This window comes from Haliotis cracherodii, unplaced genomic scaffold (assembly GCF_022045235.1).
Source record: "Haliotis cracherodii isolate W230 unplaced genomic scaffold, xgHalCrac1.p SCAF_12, whole genome shotgun sequence".
In the NCBI taxonomy this organism is placed as follows: Eukaryota; Metazoa; Mollusca; class Gastropoda; order Lepetellida; family Haliotidae; genus Haliotis; species Haliotis cracherodii.
Genome location: NW_027266267.1, coordinates 2,943,516 through 2,961,408, shown reverse-complemented (window position 1 = coordinate 2,961,408; position 17,893 = coordinate 2,943,516). Strand labels below are relative to the sequence as shown.

At 38.2% G+C, this 17,893-nt stretch overlaps 1 protein-coding gene and 1 pseudogene across 1 annotated transcript; one reads left to right on the top strand and one right to left on the bottom strand.

The window, feature by feature from the left end:
• The first annotated feature begins 236 nt into the window (after nucleotides 1–236).
• Nucleotides 237–1,684, top strand: LOC139458076 (uncharacterized). Its single transcript, XM_071239385.1, has 3 exons — nucleotides 237–615; nucleotides 713–1,305; nucleotides 1,676–1,684. Exons 1-3 carry the CDS (start codon nucleotides 237–239, stop codon nucleotides 1,682–1,684), a joined length of 981 nt encoding a protein of 326 aa, XP_071095486.1.
• Nucleotides 1,685–1,838: 154 nt separating this feature from the next.
• On the bottom strand, nucleotides 1,839–6,727 carry LOC139458075 (uncharacterized; annotated as a pseudogene).
• Between the last annotated feature and the right edge of the window lie 11,166 nt (nucleotides 6,728–17,893).

The following is a 17,893-nucleotide window of genomic DNA, read 5'->3' as shown; positions in this document are numbered from 1 at the left end:
GGCATCAAGCAGCAGGTAGTGCATTGTTGCCCGTTTCGATAGAGGCAAATGCTGTGTTCAAACAAAACATACTAGATTCCATGACATATGATTCTGTGTATGTATCCATTGTTGTAAGGAATGATGACTTAATTGTTCAGTTTGGATCCAGACTTTTCAGTTCATGTACAAACAATTCTCATCAATATCTGTATGTGAGGCAGAAAATGAGAGAGTTGGGAAGATTCTTGCTGAAAATGCGGGAGATTAATAAGGCAGTTACTGGACTTTCTGACTGTATGAAACCCACAATGTTCAAGGATGTTGTTAAAGCTGTGCAACACACTTTGAAGTTCAATGCAGAAAAGGGCTCTTATGACATAAGATCATTGGCCTTGAAACTAGGACACTCCCTAAAAAAGTGTGCCAAGATTGTTAAAGCGTCAGCTCTAATTGTAGATGACAAGATGAAAAGAAAGGAGGCAGAGGGTTTCTTTGACCTGTGTGAAAGTGAATGGAACAGTGCTGTTTCTAGCTTAGCTTTGCAGACTCTGCATGTCAGGAAGTTGAACAATCCGAAGAGAATACCCCGAGCAGAAGATGTCAAGAAGGTCAACCAATTTCTGAAGGAGAAAGGTGATCTACTCTTCAAATCACTTGAGTCGTTTCCGTGTCAAGATACATGGAGAGCTTTAGCAGAAGTTGTACTTGCACAGCTTGTGCTTTTCAACAGGAGAAGGGGAGGGGAATGAACGAATGGAGTTGAGGCAGTACACTGACAGAATGATGGCTGATGACAGGTTGCAAGAAGAAGTGGCGCAATCTCTCTCATCGTTTGAACGCGAATTGACACACACGATATCTCGAGTACAAATTCGGGGGAAAAGAGGAAGACCTGTTGCTGTGCTTCTGTCAGATCGTCACAAGGAAAAAATAGAATGTTTGAACAAATATCGAGATGCTCTCAAGATAAATAAAGAAAACCAGTATCTCTTTGCTCGTGGTGGTGAGAGTCGGTCACCCATAAGAAGTGCTGATGTGTTGAGGAAGTTCAGTATTCAATGCAACGCAAAATCACCTGAGCTTTTGACTTCCACGTCACTCAGGAAACATGTAGCCACTGTATCCCAGATACTGAATTTGAAGGACCATGAGTTGGACACTTTAGCACACTTTCTGGGGCATGATATCAGGATCCACCGAGAGTACTACCATCTACCAGAAAATAGCATCCAGATAGCAAAGGTCAGCAAAATCTTAATTGAACTCGAGAAAGGGACAATTCAAAACTTTGCAGGAAAATCATTAGAAGAGATACAGATGGATGTTGATGGTAAATATTCAATTCATAATTTTAAATTTCATCTTTAATTTGCATGAGGTCAACTGGTGACATTAGGGGTGCCAGTCTACTACTTGGAGTAACAAATGATTGATACTTTTCTGGAAAACCCCAGTGTATCTGATCCATTGCTTCCAGTGATCTTCTCACACTATCACCACCCTACTTTCCTCAGTTATCATGATTAGTGGTTAACTACTACCACAACTCGTACATCTCATATTTATTTACATTAGATGGCTAAGGTACCAGTCAGTTAGCAGCATTATATTAATCAGTTATTATTCAGAGCCGTTGACTTTATAGAACAAGTCCCAGAATGCACACACTAGAACATATGGTTTGCTGTTTCAGAGGCAGTAGAGACTGAGGTTGATGAGACACAGGACATGGACACTGAGCATGTTAAGGACTTTAAAACACCTGTCCCAGAGAGTGACAGTCCTGCAAGTGGTGGCACACCCACCCAAGATATATCTATCATATCTTCATGTATTCTTGTGTGTCTTAGCATAATTTATCTAGTCAAGATTTGGGTTTCATCCAAGGGCGTCAAGCTTCCATGCAAGATGTTTGGTTCAGATTTCGGTGGGAAACTTAAGATGGCAGCAATTTCAATTTCATCCTTATGTTTTTGTTCCATGTGTCGTGGTAACTTAGCATAGACTCTTTGGCAATACACACATGCACTCACTTTATCCCAAACACGTTTAGTTGAAGTGTTTGTGGATTTTGACACAGTCACAGACTGTTTGGGGTTTGAATTGACTTTAGTGTCTGTTGTACCGTCTGCAATACTCACACAAACCTCCTGCTTGCTATTTGGCGTAGGCTGAGCATGTAACATCAGAAACACATCAGACAAGTCATCGTCTTCAGACATAGAATTGGAAATGCAAGTTTCACTAGCAGACTGTATCAAAGGTATAGTCTTCCTTATGTTTCGTGTGACGACATCAGAATCTGAAGACTCTGAACATGCCTCCAAACAGCATACAGAAGGATAGTGGTATGAACCACTGGAGATGCCTCGCCCATGTCAGAAGTTTCTGGAATGGAAATTATTTCAAAACAGCATAGAGCACAAGTATATGTTAATGTGCAAAATGCAATACACATTCCTCATTAAACCCTTTTAAAAAGGAAAATAGTCCCAAAGGCTATGCAGTTAACCATGCACAAGTATGCAAACATTTAGATGAACACATTGTTATGATAAAAGGCCAAGTATGCTTCAATTTGGTCCCCATTGATAGAAGTTAGTCCTGTTTCGAATTAGCCAATCAAATGACAGTTGACCTAAATAATCTGTATGCATATGGTCGAGAAAAATAGAGAGACATGGAAATATTAAACATGTTAAACCTAAAGCCAAAGTTGGTCCAATTCCGTATGTATTTATAAGAGTCGGAGTCATTTATAATTCAGCCAAGCGACATGAGCAAATGACATTTGACCAAATCAATATGGAAATATTGTTAGGTATACACAGAGACATTGTCATTATAAACCCAAAGGCTAAGTTTGATCCCACTATGTCCCCATTTCTAGAAGTAGGCCTTATTTCAAATTAAGCCAATCAGAAGACAAATGATTAATATGCACAATAAATAAATGGTTTGGACTAAACACACACATTGCAATAATAACCCCAAAGGCCATGTTAAAAGTTAGCCCAGCTTCAAATTGAACTAATCAAATGACATCAAACATTTATGAAGATGGTAGAATATATATGGACAATGACACACACAATCTAAAGGCAAAGTGTGGTTCAATTCACATGATTCAGTTTATATTTACAGGTATTAGAGACACTTGGTCAATTAGGAAGACTTGAAAGTGGATTTGGCCTAATTTCAGAACCTAATTATGAAGATAATCTGCAAAAGTGGTGAAAATGTCTTCAACAAATCACCAGGGCTAAGGTTTTTTTATGCAGAAAATCAAAGATTGTCATATGGAAATTGTCATTTTCATGTCTTGAATAAAGTTGAACACCCTTGTGGGTGACAAAGATACACACACAATTTCACCTCAATCTATCAAGCGGTTTCATAAGTAGAAAGCGTGAAAGGTTTACGGCTACCGCTGCGGGACAGAAGAGCTAAAATGATAAAATACCAGATGATAACTGGAGTTATGTGTGTATAGTATAGTCAACTTACGTGTGTCAATAGGACCTGGTCTGGCTGCGTCTTGAAGCAGGTTGAGTGATGCAGAACAGCATACTGAAGTACCGATAGAGGTATGAACTGGACTGATCGGTGGTCTTTCAACAGGTCTGTCGGGGGTCTCTCCTGAAGTATCGATAGAGGTATGAACTGGACTGATTGGTGGTCTTTCAACAGGTCTGTCTGGGGTTTCTACTGAAGTACAGATAGAGGTATGAACTGGACTGATTGGTGGTCTTTTAACAGGAGGTCTATCGGGGGTTTCTGAAATGTGGAATGTTTCCATAGAATAAAACATGCACATATATCTTAAGGTGCCAAGTTATAAATATCACTATTAACAACTAACAACCATTAAAGAGAGGACCAATTTGTAAATAATATTTTAACAGTTCCTTATCAGTAGACTGACACTGAAATTTAAGTACTTATCAAGGTTCATGCGAACCATGTACATATAGATTTAACACGTTTATTGGTCTCATATAAAAAACTCATGCTGAAAGAAGTGCATGCACACTCCAGTACTATTTGCAGCAGTTTTGAAGAAGTATAACTTGTAAATAAAGGTTTCATTTCAGCATGTTAAAATAGCATTTCAAATTCCAAATGGCAATGTCCTCCAGCGTGAGAAATTGGCACTAGTCCCCTAGTCCTTGCCAAACTGCCCAATTTGCCATTTTTAAAGGTTTGGCTATATGTTACCATTATAAAGACTAGTGGGCTAAAAATGTTAGTTTCTACCGCTGTCCTCTCTCTAACTAAATTTGTTTCATATTTAGAAAATGCAGCAGAATAACCAAGTTAACCTGGATGTATCATACTTGTTAGCACGGTGAGACATTAACAACAAACTTCAAACAACCAAACAAAATTACTAAGGTGACAACAATAACAAGGGTTCATGCAAAGATTTTCCGCCCGCAACATTGGAAGATCAATTCCAACAAACAACAAAATTTAAAGCAAATGGATAAAATTTAAATCATGTAAAATTTTCATTTGTCATATCCATGTTACCTGTGTCATAAAACTGTTCTGGCTGTTTGCCCTGTAACAATATATTGAATAAATACTGACAGAAGCAGTGCTTCTCACAAGTTCTTCTCTAATGCAAGTTGTGTCTTAATCATCCACTTGATCAAAACTGAAATAGTTTACCTGTAAGTATTATCAAATCTTTAGTCTAATGAGAGCAATTGTTGTCCTGAGACCATGTTTGAAATCCAGATTCAAAAGTTAATGGACCTAAGGACCAACAGCCATAAAAATGAAAAGCTGGAGTACACTAGAAAAGTGTTGATGGACACCACAATAACCGAGAAAGCCCTTGACAAACCTTTTCTGTTCACAATGTACTTTACAGTTTTATAATGTACTTAAAAGCTATTTGAGGCCTTTCAAGCCAACAGCTAATAACATCAACACATAAAAGACATTAAAACAATCTTGTCACACAGATATTCTTTGTTTATATGTGTCAAACCTTGAGAATAATGAAACTGATGTATCATGGGTATTGTCCTACAAGTAATCTATCATAAGAACCATCCATTTTCAATCAAAACTTGATGTAAGGGACACCTATTCCTTAAAAATGTCCTGCAACCCGATTTGGTTGATATAGCCTTGTACATGTTGTATGACCAGGGTTTCAATAGAAATGTACATAGAAAGGTTTTCAGTATTCCTAGGGAGGTACTGCAGACAAACAACGAGAGAGGGGATAGTAATTCCTCTCGTTAGTGCAAATTAAACCAAAAATAGGGCATTTCCTACATTTTCCAACCACTTTTTTGTGTGTATGTGTACGCCTGTTTGTTATAATCATAATTGATAATGATAATTGCTTGAAAATAACACTCAACCCACAGTGCCATTCTAGAATGTCTTTTCACTTTTAAACCATTATTTAAAAACTTTTCATTTCGATGACTTAAACATTTAATCAAATATTAATGTGGCATTAACTCTACGTAAATTAATGCTTAGGTTAGGCCTAATTTCAATGCATCCAAATATAAAGTCTTGTGATAGTAGAAGCAACAGTCAAGTACCTGAGAAAGTGACTAATATAACCAATGTTTCACAATACCCTTAACTGTGACCTTCACCTTTAACCCCAAAAACCTAATCAGCTTGGGACACTGGCCTATACATTATAATATGTCAAGCTCCATCAAAATAGGATAATTATTTTTTGTTATGGGAACAACAGAATGTTGTGTAACCCCTCACTTTAACCCTTGACATGAGCCACGCTTATATAAAAAGCATTCCCCACATACACAGATGGCAGATAAACACATCACTTAGGTTTTTAAAAATAGCTTACCAATCTCCAGTACATCTGTTCATCTGTGGGTCCATAATAGTATGTGACTTCTTCGTTTGGTGAAATATCCCTCTTGGCAAACAAACACAAATGCGTTTTGTCTCGAAGGTAAAGGGGCTTCATAAAGGCATTGGCTCTCCTTTCTGTCATGCTGTCATTCACGAATTTACCATAGCATCTGCTGTCAGTTGCATCAATATTGAAATTAAAGTATCGGCCAATGAAATCTGAATCAGCTAAAAACTCATAAAGTGAATTGATTATATTCATAAACAAATGTTATAATTAACCAAAATACTGTAGGTGTATATTTTTGGTTTGGATGAAAACTAACCATGCTAACCAAAACATTCAACATACATGTATTTTATTTTTTAGCGTTGCTACTCAAATTTATGCATAAATTCTGGTGATCCAAAAATAACAAATTTACCACAAATTCTTGTTCACAAAAAATAAGAAACTGCCCACATCAGGCCAAGTCAAGCGCTCTTCCCCCTCAACAGCAGACAAGGTTTGCCCTATGTAGTCCAACAGAAAGTCACCCCTCTGGAAGTGTTTTGTTGTAAACACGCCTTGTCCTAGTAGTGGAAGAAATTTTACAATTATGTCAAAAAACAAAAACAGAGTTGTATTTTTTGCAAAATTGGCTTATATTTACAGAACTCCATACTGCAGCATCAATATTATATTTTGAAATTCATTGCAACATTTCTCTTCATATAAATTATAGTAGGGTAATTCAAGTGTTGGTGTTAATCAGGGTACCATACCTTTATATTGGCTAATAAAGCGAACAGTGAAGTCTTCTTTGTCCACTCGGGTCATACAATGCTCAACAGCATCTTGATGAGGTGTGACAGAGTCACTACCTTGTGACCTCAGAGTTAGTGGCATCTAAAAATGGAGAAAGTTGGATCTTACAAGAGAGATATCTGGTTAATCGCATGATAGTAGACCCTTCAGTAAATATGTATATTTATCAACTCAAATACATATAGAAATAAAGTTAATCCTAAAATTAAAAGGTATTTCCCTAGACATTCACAGGGAGCATGGTGAGTGAGTGGGCTTTAAAGCCATTTCAACAGGGTAACATTCATATCAGTGTGGTCAACTTGATGTGGGAGGAAAGCTGAAAGTCATGCAGGTTCCAATGTTTGCCACTTTATTGAAACACACGAGCATGGTTCTGGTTCTGACAGAACATATTCAGGATGAATCTGGGATTCAATCACATGACCAGTGGTTCCAGGCAGGAAAGGGATGTAATAGGAAGTTGTGGCGCCTTAGGTGACTGGGCCAACCATGACCCCACTATTGAATCCAATAAGATTATGTAGGATTAACGACTATGTCGGATAAACAAAATTTAGTATTATCAACGGTCATGATCTAAAATTGGACAGTGACAACTACACGATAGATAACGATACAAGCATGATGTAATAAAATCATAAAAGCAATTATTCATATTGTTTATTCCATCATTCACTGATAATGATATTGCAAACATAATTTAATATTCCACATTTTAATGAAAATAGAGCCACTACTTACTGCGCATTTATCACACTAACATAATCAAGGCGTGTTCATATGTACTATTGTCTGGATGACTTATTACATATATTGACATTATCGGCACATCATCTAGTCATTTAACATGATTCTTGTTCTACCATCTGTAAACCACAAAAACTGCATGAAAAATGTGATTTGCATAACTGAAGAGGTGCGCATGATCATGTGGCACATGTTTTTTTAGATGATGACGATAACTGGTACAATCAGTCGATGGGAAAGATCTATTTTGATTGTTTTGATTCCCTCTCTTCGCGTTATAACAGAAACTGACTGAAACTTTTTCCATGTACTGAAATAAGGACATTTGGTTGCAATTTGCAGCCACTAGTCGGTTCGTCTAGCGTCAAAATACAGGGCTGTGAACACACGGTCAGTCACACGGTTACGGACCGGGAACGCTCAGATATTCCCGGGAAAGTCATAATTCAGCTGTTGGTACAGCAATCGCCAAATCTATGGATTAGCCGTGAATGCACACTGTTTTATGATATGAACGAGGCATACAGAAATACATTAGTAGAAATACGCTTTATGGTATAAATCAGTTATTCGGAAAGAGTAAAAATACACCAAATGCACCAAACAAAAATAAAATTAATTTAAACAGACCACAAGATTATCAACTTACAGCTAATTGGCAGTGAGTCTATGCACGATGCAGATGAATGAATGAATGAATGAATGAATGAATGATTCAGATGTGTTCTCAGATTTAGGGCGGTCAGACACCGTTGGATTAACAAGACTGATTTATGGGTGATATTAGCAATCCGTTGCAAATTAGGTGTGTTGGGATCGGAGTGTGTGAACTGTTAATCAACACTGATGTAATGATTGTAATCGGTTCCCATCATTTGTGTCGGAAGAAGTCGATTGTTGGATAAAAGGGACTTGACTGTAGTTATAATAGGGTTAACAGGCAAATACAATGTAATGTAACTGACAAATCAGCTCTCTGATTACTTGATAACATCTACCTATCTAACCTCAAGGTTTCCACATGTATACCACACAATGACGTGCTACAGGATTAGGCCCTCGATCACAGTTGAGGTTTCCCATGTTTATAATGCCAAAATGTGCATGTAGATAGATACACCCAAACATCTGCAAATGCATGCCATGTGAGGTACATAACATTTGGTAAAGGGTTTTCTTTATACAATATAAAACATCATACTTGTAATGATATTTCCAAGAATGGCAACAATGCAGTTAACCGGGCGCAGCCCGAGCTCTACCATCCGCTCAATTACCGCGCTATAGTGCCACCGCTGTCTCGTTATACCGTTACCGTGCCTGATGCTCTGGTGATTCTCGATTCACGATCCAACACCCGTTCTCGGTCTTAGGGAAACTTACACATGTTTACAATCAAACACCCCATTTCGGTCTTAGGGAAACTTACACATCTTTACGATCAATCACCCGTTCTCGGTCTCAGGGAAACTTACATGTCTTTACGATCCAACAACTGTTTTCGGTCATTAGGGTTAGCCTGCTTTGGGCAAGGGTTACACATAAATTCTTACCTTTTCAAGTGTTAATCCGGTTAATCCCATTGGTCGGTCATGTTGACAAAAACAATTGTGGGTGTGGTTTCAAGAAAAGATGAATGGGAGCGCGGACCGTGACGTCACACACATGCGCAATTCATTGTTTACTGATTACGCATGCATGTCAATGGGGATTCTAATGACCCGTTAAACGAGCACTGATTACATGTGATAGCGCCTGTGGTCCAGTGGTAGAGCGTCGGCTAATTAACGCATTCGAGCCCCCACAGCGCTAACTGGATCTGAAAAAGTGCGCCCGGTAAAGTGCACTACTCCCCCAAGAATCATATCGACCGACGTGCATATTGGGAGGCGAATTTCATAAATATGTTAAATTTGTACAAGGGACATGAAGACATTTCGACTTAGTGCTTTCCAGTCCCTGAATAGCTTTTATATGATGCAGCCTTAATAATCACTGATAACTCAACAGTCACCTTCAAACAAATGCACGTGGAAGCTCGCCGGGGCAGTTTCTAAAATAAGCATCAACATGCAGGTTATACTTGAGACAATAGTGATAGCAACGCAATGCCTCGGTGATATTGTAAAACACAATGCAATCAAACCATAAAACGGCTAAATCCGACACCTCAAATTGTCTACTGGAGCAATATTCTAGGCATTTAATGAAATCTCACTGGGAACCAAATAGCAATAAAGTTGATGGTACATCACTCAATGTCTTTGAAATCTGTTTCAATCAGTTCAAAAAAGATAAAAACACAAACTTACCTTTGGCGGCAAATGGAGGGCTTAATACGCGGGGAAAACAGCTCCCTACAGCGAGGTCGCAGTTGTCTTCATCATTATTATTGTTGCACGCAGTGTTTTGTGTTAGTAATGTTGCCTTTCGACACAATTGATTGGATGGTAGTAAGATCGTCTCTGATTGGTTCTAGGTACAGGAAGCAAATATGATTGGCTGAGGGTTAAGCACATCTCCGTACACGTTTTCGAGCGAGTAAAGTGTGTTTAGCGCATGGTGGGTGTGTAACGAAAGTCTTAAAATACCCCAATCTGAGGACTGTCCTAAAACTGATGCTACAAACATGTGGGCTCTCACTGATGCCAAATCTGCAATGTCAATCCGAGGACTGGGGTGCAAGTCCTCTATTTTGAAAACGTCCTCACAACGTTGGTGTTCTACTTGTTCTTGGTCCTCACGATGTCACAAATGCGAGGACACATACACACACACTCAGACACACACACACACACACACACACACTCAGACACACACATACACACACACTCCCAGGTAGCATGCCATCATCGGCCCTGCATCGGCCCAACGTCGGCTACACCATCGGCCCAACGTCGGCAAACTGCATCGGGCCGATGAAGTTTTGCTCATCGGATCGACATCGGCCCAACGTCGGCAAACGTCATCGGCCCTGCATCGGCACTGCACCGGCCCAGCATCGGCCCAGTGTCGGCAAACATCGTCGGGCCGATGAAGTTTTGCTCATCGGATCGACATCGGCCCAACGCCGGCAAACATCATCGGCCCTGCATCGGCAATGCACTGGCCCAGCATTGGCTCAGCGACGGCAAACATTGTCGGGCCGATGAAGTTTTGCTCATCAGATCGACATCGGCACAACGTCGTAAATAGTTATCTGGCCAGCCTTCGGCCAGAAATAGGCAACTGTTATGGAATCAGCATCGGATGGACATCGGCCCAATGTCAACAACAATTATCAGCGCAGCATCTGCCATCTGCCATTGTCTAAAATGGGCCGATGTCATCAGAAGTCATAACTGACAACATCTCATGTTAATATTTCATGTAAATGATGCCACAATAGAACTTTTCCAATTGTAGTGTTAGGGTACATAAAACTAAATATTTCTAAAAGCTGCAACTAGTTGTGATGTTAAAGTTACAAAGATAAAAGGTAAAACTAAAAATACTGAATTTTTAAAAAGATAATATTTTTTTATCATAGTTGATACTTTGAAAACCAAATGTAAGTAATATAAATACTTCTAGCTATACAAAACAATCGAAATGATTACACTAGTTACAGTACTATTTTTTATGTACCCTAATACATGTGTAGTTAATACTTATAAATAAACACAAAGAGCAAAATAGAATAATAAACTTTATTATTAATTAATTATTATTTACAAGAAAACAGTGTTACTACCTGCAACAAGGCAGATGTGAAACATATATTCTCAAAACCAGTTTTAAAACAGTCTAAACATATACCCCTCATATTGGCCTGCAAAATTTCATTTATGTGGCTTCAAATTTGTTTGCGAGACAAACTTTTCTCCCCTATTTCATCAAGTTAAAAAAGCATGAAGCAAAGGCCATAACTCCATACAAAATAAGTTCTTATAACCATCTTCTGGAGTTTGTACCTTAGAAAAGCACGGAAAGTTTCATTTATTAACTTCAGTAGTGTCCAAGAGAAGCTGGCAGTATATGTTCCAAGTTCAAAAACAAGGGTCATAACCCTGTGAAAAATATGTTGTCAACACCAGCTTTTTTTATTTCTTTGTTCCGTTGCAATTCAGCACCTTGTTTGCAGATTCTCAATCTACACCTCCTTATGCCATTTCTAAGCCTTGCTCCTGGAACTCGAAGCCATTCTTTTACACAGGTCACCATGTACTTGTTAGTGGCTTGTAAGAGCCCAGCTGCAGGCTTCCTCCTCAGCTTCTGTTTACAAATGATAGCAAAAAATGCATATTATAAGTCATTGCATGCACTCCCACAATTACGAGTAATGGACTTCACAAGTGTGTCAAAACAAGCTATTGATAACATAATGGAATAATAGAATAAGTAATACCCTGTTCACATGCACCACCTTACATATGTGTAAATATATTATTTTAAGTATTGACACCTGTTAATGAATACAGGGTTCACTCAAGGAATTTTCTGCCATGGGCCCTTTATGTGACAATTTCATATATTCCCTAGGTACACCTGCACTTGCCCATACAGCACAATGTTAAAATGTCCCATTGTATTTGAAAATGTGAGCCTTTTTCCAAATTTAGGGGCTAAAAGCAGAAGGCCCCACCCTAGAATTATCAGAATCCCAGTAAGTAAATTGATGAGTTTATAATATGTGTAAATAAGTAAATTGAATTATGTGTAATTATATACGCAAATAACATAACCCCTCCCAATATTGCATGGTAGATCCCTAATCTGTTTCTTATGTCAATTAAAAAAGATTTTATAATTGACATATCACCCTATTAATTTAGCCCAATAAACATCCCCAATAACCACATGATAACCCCCCTCCTCCAATCTTGCTGGAGAACAGTTTTAGGTGTGCAATCTCTCTTGTATGTCCATCAAAAGTAAGTCAGCATGAAATTTCATTTGGAAGATTACCATAGTAAGTGTCAGGGGCCCTTAATAGGGCAAACATGATATTAAATATATGCTTATAAATATTTCAAGCAGAAACATGTATCAGTTGTTTGGTTTGTTGTTTAACGCCTCACTCAGCAATATTCCAGCTATATGACTGCGGTCTGTAAAAAATTGAGTCTGGACCAGACAATCCAGTGATTATCATCATGAGCATCAATCTATGCAATTGGGATCGATGACATGCATCAACCAAGTCAGAGAGCCTCACCTCCTGATCCCATTAGTCGCCTCATCCCATACGACAAGCATAGTTGCCTTTTACGGCAAGCATGGGTTGCTGAAGATATCTTCTACCCAAAATCTTCTATATGAATCAAAATTGGAGTAAATTTCCCATACTTGATACATCTAAAGAAATTTAATCCACTCACCAGTGCTTTCTCAGTTGCTCGATTTTGGAAAAGCTGCTAAGAGTTCATTCAGCTCATCCATGTTTGCCAATAGGCAATGGCTGAACATCTGGTTTTCTTAAATAGAAATATAAGAATATTATATATCAAGTTTGTATAGCAGCAGTGGGCACTAAGCTATTATGGTGATGATGTCAAGAGGTTGAGGGGAATATTGCTCAAAACATAAAAGTAACATTTAAATAAAGCTTTGGCCATACACAGATATCAGGTCCTTTCCTTAATTCATACATCTTATCTTGTATATTTGCACTTGTACATACAGTCCTTATCTGGAGCCATGTAGCAGAAATAATTTCCAAGGGAAAGTAGTTTCACTTTAATAGCTATAGCCGCATCCATTGAAAAACAGTGAGAAAATCCCCATATTGACATAATATTGAACTGATCCTGTGAAGTCTGGTTACCACAAAACAGATTTCATTTATTATATGATACCAAAATATGTAGATTACATCATGGTAAACCAAAACTGCAAATAAACGTTTATCATTAAAAGATCAGATACAAAGGTATGTACATATTACAAACACTTGTATGCCAAAAATAGCAGGAAAGTATTGGGGACAAGTAATTTTATGCACAGTTTCATTGCTTGTAAACATAGGAAAAGGGATAATGATAAACTGAAATAATATATCTTTAGTTAGAATAAATCAAATTTGAAACAAGGCTCTGGGTATTTTTCTACAATGGATAATGTCCTGAAAAATCTGTATTGAAGTATCTATTCTTCCTCATCAAAGTTTTACAATTAATTTGAATTTTGATCAAATAAATGACATTCTAAATTGTCTTGTAATATATATTTAGCATCATACCTTTGAAATAGTACATTTTTTAAATTTACAATTCAGTATTTCATCACAAATGTACATCATAAATTACTTAAGTAGATAAGACTACCACCAACCCCCCCCCCCCCCCCCCCCCCCCCCAAAAAAAAAGATTAATAAATAAAAAAATAAAATCCATTCTGAATTAGCCATATCTCAAAACCTTAATCGATCGATACAGATACCATACATCGGTATAAGATTTCTGATCGATATATAGGTCTAGGTCTATGTGAGGTATCCAAGTAGATCTTGATAAAATTGCCCACACCTGTAATACGCATTGGTCGTTTACAATAAGAGCTGTCCTTTCATTTCGCCCATTATCCAGAAAATGTTCAAAATTCGCAAATAATTATGACATTAAAAAACATCAATTTTACTTTTTTTTTATTTCAACTTTTGGGTGATCGAAAACCGAACTCGGCAGTGTAGCTCCGTTCATCGATCAGTAGGAACATTAGCTGGATCGCAATGCTGAAAGTTTCCGAAAGCCTCGTTATGAAAATCATGTTCACTGCTTTTTGCGCTGACAGCAATCACAACATTGATTTGTAAATTCGAGTTTGTAATCAATTTCCTAACCTCATCCATCCCCACACTTAACAAATACGCCTGTGACAATGACAAATAAAGCAATGTTCATTCAAAAATACTAATGTAAGTAATTGTTTGGCTATTCATTTGCTTGCCGCTGTAATACTCTTACTCCGAGATTGCGACTCTTTGGTTGAACATCGCTGAAACTACATGGAAATAAAACATACCGTCTTGATATGTATTTGCCCTTGTCCTCGCGTTTTGCTAGAAATATGTGTATGGTGTATAAAAAATATAAATAGAGAATCTAGTGAGGATGCAGTGTCACGACATATTCCACGGATTTGGTCACTGACGTAGAATATTGACAGGAGTGTGTGTCTCGAACTTCCAAAACACACAGGCCTAGATTTCTCTACTCACGTTGACACTTTTGAATGAACACTGTTTCTCGTTTAAATTGTAAGGTTTGAAAATGAAATGAACACCTCGTAAATACAGAAATGAAGTAAACACTTACCGCAAAATAGGTTTTCCCTCAGCCCTCCACGCATCATCCTTTCGTCGTCTGCTTGAAAAGACGCGCGTGAGTAACAGCGCCCTCTATTACAAGAGTAGCTTCCCTTGAAGCATGTTGTGAAAACGTTGGACCAACGTAACATAACCGATCGCGATATTCCAAACTTTTGCCAACATCTTGTATTTTGCTGAATGAATTGTAAGATGTGACGAATCCCGTCTGTATATTCTCCTTCTGTTGTATATGTGCAGCCAAAAATGGTCAGTGAATGTGCTCTATCTATTTCATTTAAAAAATAATAATAAAGTTAATATTTTGAGTTCGAATAGAATTATTGTATTGTTCGTAATTATATTTGATCTAAGGTTTGTCACATTGTAATCGACAAATGTGTTATTTCTTTTATGTTATCATAACAAAATCAAATCATATATCAGGTTCAATGTCAGTGCCAATCAACAGCATTGGCCCGACAGCGGACCGCTGCAGTTTGCCGATGCCGATATTGCCGGCGGTTGCCGATGTAAAGCCAACGTCGGCCCGATGTAGGTGTGCTAGCTGGGCTGTCACACATACACTTTTTCTGACACACACTCATTCACACACCCAAACTCACACTCACACACATACACACTCACACACACTCACACTCACACAGACACATGCATTTACTGACACTCCAACTCACACTCACACACACTCACACTCACACATTCATAATCGGCATATGGAAACATGTAGACTGTGCCAGCTGGCTGCAGCTCCCGTCAAGACCCCTCCTACTGCTACATTTGAACCCAAGGCTTCTATCCCCACCGTGCCCAAAGCCTGCTTTATCCACCAGAACATGAAAAGATTAAAAAGTAATAACACTTTGCTGGTATAATTTATCACCAGCGGGGTAGATAACATTCATACACAAGGAGGGTTATTAAGTGAGACCGCCGCCCTCACCAGCATGACGTACCCACGAGAACCGTGTTTCCTGTGGACGGTTTGAACACTTTGTCAGCACAACACACCAGCGACCTGTGTTCGGATGACTACCACCAAGACGCGTTTCAGGTTGGTTGGTTTCTGAATCAATCCTACATTAACCATATATCAAACTCTGTTTGACTACATACGGACGCCAGAGACTATCTTGTTCCTTCAAAATAGTTCGAACATGTACGTCACATATTATCTGCACTTTTGAGGATTGTTTGTTCATATGTTGAGAGTACTAGCGTGAGTTTATACGTGGAGAGTATTGGTTCACGTACGTTTAGGCTAACAGTTTGTGTGTATGTTTAGGCTAACAGATTTTGTTTGTGTGTACGTTGAAACCAACAGTTTGAATTTGTATGTTTAGACTATCAGATTGTTATGTGTGTTTAGGCTAACAGTTTGTGTTAGTATGTTTAGACTAACAAATTGTGTATGTGTGTTTAGGCTAACAGTTTCTCTTTGTATGTTTAGACTAACAAATTGTGTATGTGTGTTTAGGCTAACAATTTGCGTGTGTATGTTTAGACTAACAGATTGTGTATGTGTGTTTAGGCTTACAGATTGTGTTTGTATGTTTAGGCTAACAGATTGCGTATGTGTGTTTAGGCTAACATATTGATTATGTGTGTTTATGCCAACAGTTTGCGTGTGTACGTTGAAACCAACAGTTTGTGTTTGTATGTTTAGGCTAACAGATTGCGTATGTGTGTTTAGGCTTACAGTTGGTGTATGTATGTTTAGACTAACAGATTGTGTATATGTGCTTAGGCTAACAGATTGTGTATGTGTGTTTAGGCTAACAGATTGTGTATGTGTGCTTAGGCTAACAGATTGTGTATGTGTGCTTAGGCTAACAGATTGTGTATGTGTGTTTAGGCTAACAGATTGTGTATGTGTGTTTAGGCTAAATGTTTGCGTGTATATTTTGAAACCAACAGTGTGTGTATGTGTGTTTAGGCTAACAGATTGTGTATGTGTGTTTAGGCTAACAGATTGTGTATGTACATGTTGACACCAACAGTTTGTGTTTGTATGTTTAGGCTAACAGATTGTGTATGTGTGTTTAGGCTAACAGATTGTGTGTGTACATGTTGACACCAACAGTTTGTGTTTGTATGTTTAAGATAACAGATTGTGTATATGTGTTTAGGCTAACAGATTGTGTGTGTACATGTTGACACCAACAGTTTGTGTTTGTATGTTTAAGATAACAGATTGGGTACGTGTGTTTAGGCTAACATATTCAGTACGCGTGTTTAGGCTAACAGTTTGGTTATGTATCCGTCGATTTACAGGTTCTGTATGTATGTTTATAATGACTGTTTGTAGGTGTTTGTTTAGGCAAACAGTTTGTGGGTGTATGTTTAGACAAACAGTTTGTATATGTATGTTTATAATGGTTTGTGTATGTTTGTTTAGGCAAACAGTTTGTGGGTGTATGTTTAGACAAACAGTTTGTATATGTATGTTTAGACAAACAGTTTGTGGATACATGTTAACAGATACTAATTGTGAAGGACAGTGCATTGATAGCACATAGTGATAGCATATTTGTCCAATGCAATAAATCTATTTCCTCAAGTTGAAGTCAATGTCACAACGTGGGGATTCCTGAGGTGTCCACGGGGACGTCGTTAAACGTCGTGATTGGCACGCCCCTGCTGCTTTCTTTTAACCCTTCAAGGGCGCCCTACACTCAGACTCACTATGTCGTTCCCATGACAAAACTCCACACTCAAGTTTCTCAATGATCGATTTGAAAGGAAACCTTGTTTCATTGGTGTTCATGTATTTGTGAGGAGATTTGATCTGGGGCGGGATTCAGGGACACGAAGTATTTACACTGAGTGTCAGTCTCAGCATCGACCCCTCTGCTCAACACCACAAGGACAACATCATGTCATTCATCGTAGATGTCAAGTGTTTCAAGATGTTTTCGCTGTATATATAAATATTCATCGACCAACTGTTATGGATTTTACCAAAACTCCTCATCACTTTACTCAACTCTGTCTCCGGGTTTGTTTTCAGGCGTCAGACATACGTGTTGACATATGCCTTAAGTTTTTTTATGATTTATTAACTGTAAACAAATAATTATAAAAATTGTTAAAAATGATATTTGTACAGGTTATCAGTGTGTACAACCCTCACGTGTGTTATGTACGGGAGGAACCCTGGATCAGGCCAATAGGTGATGTGAGGTGAAATG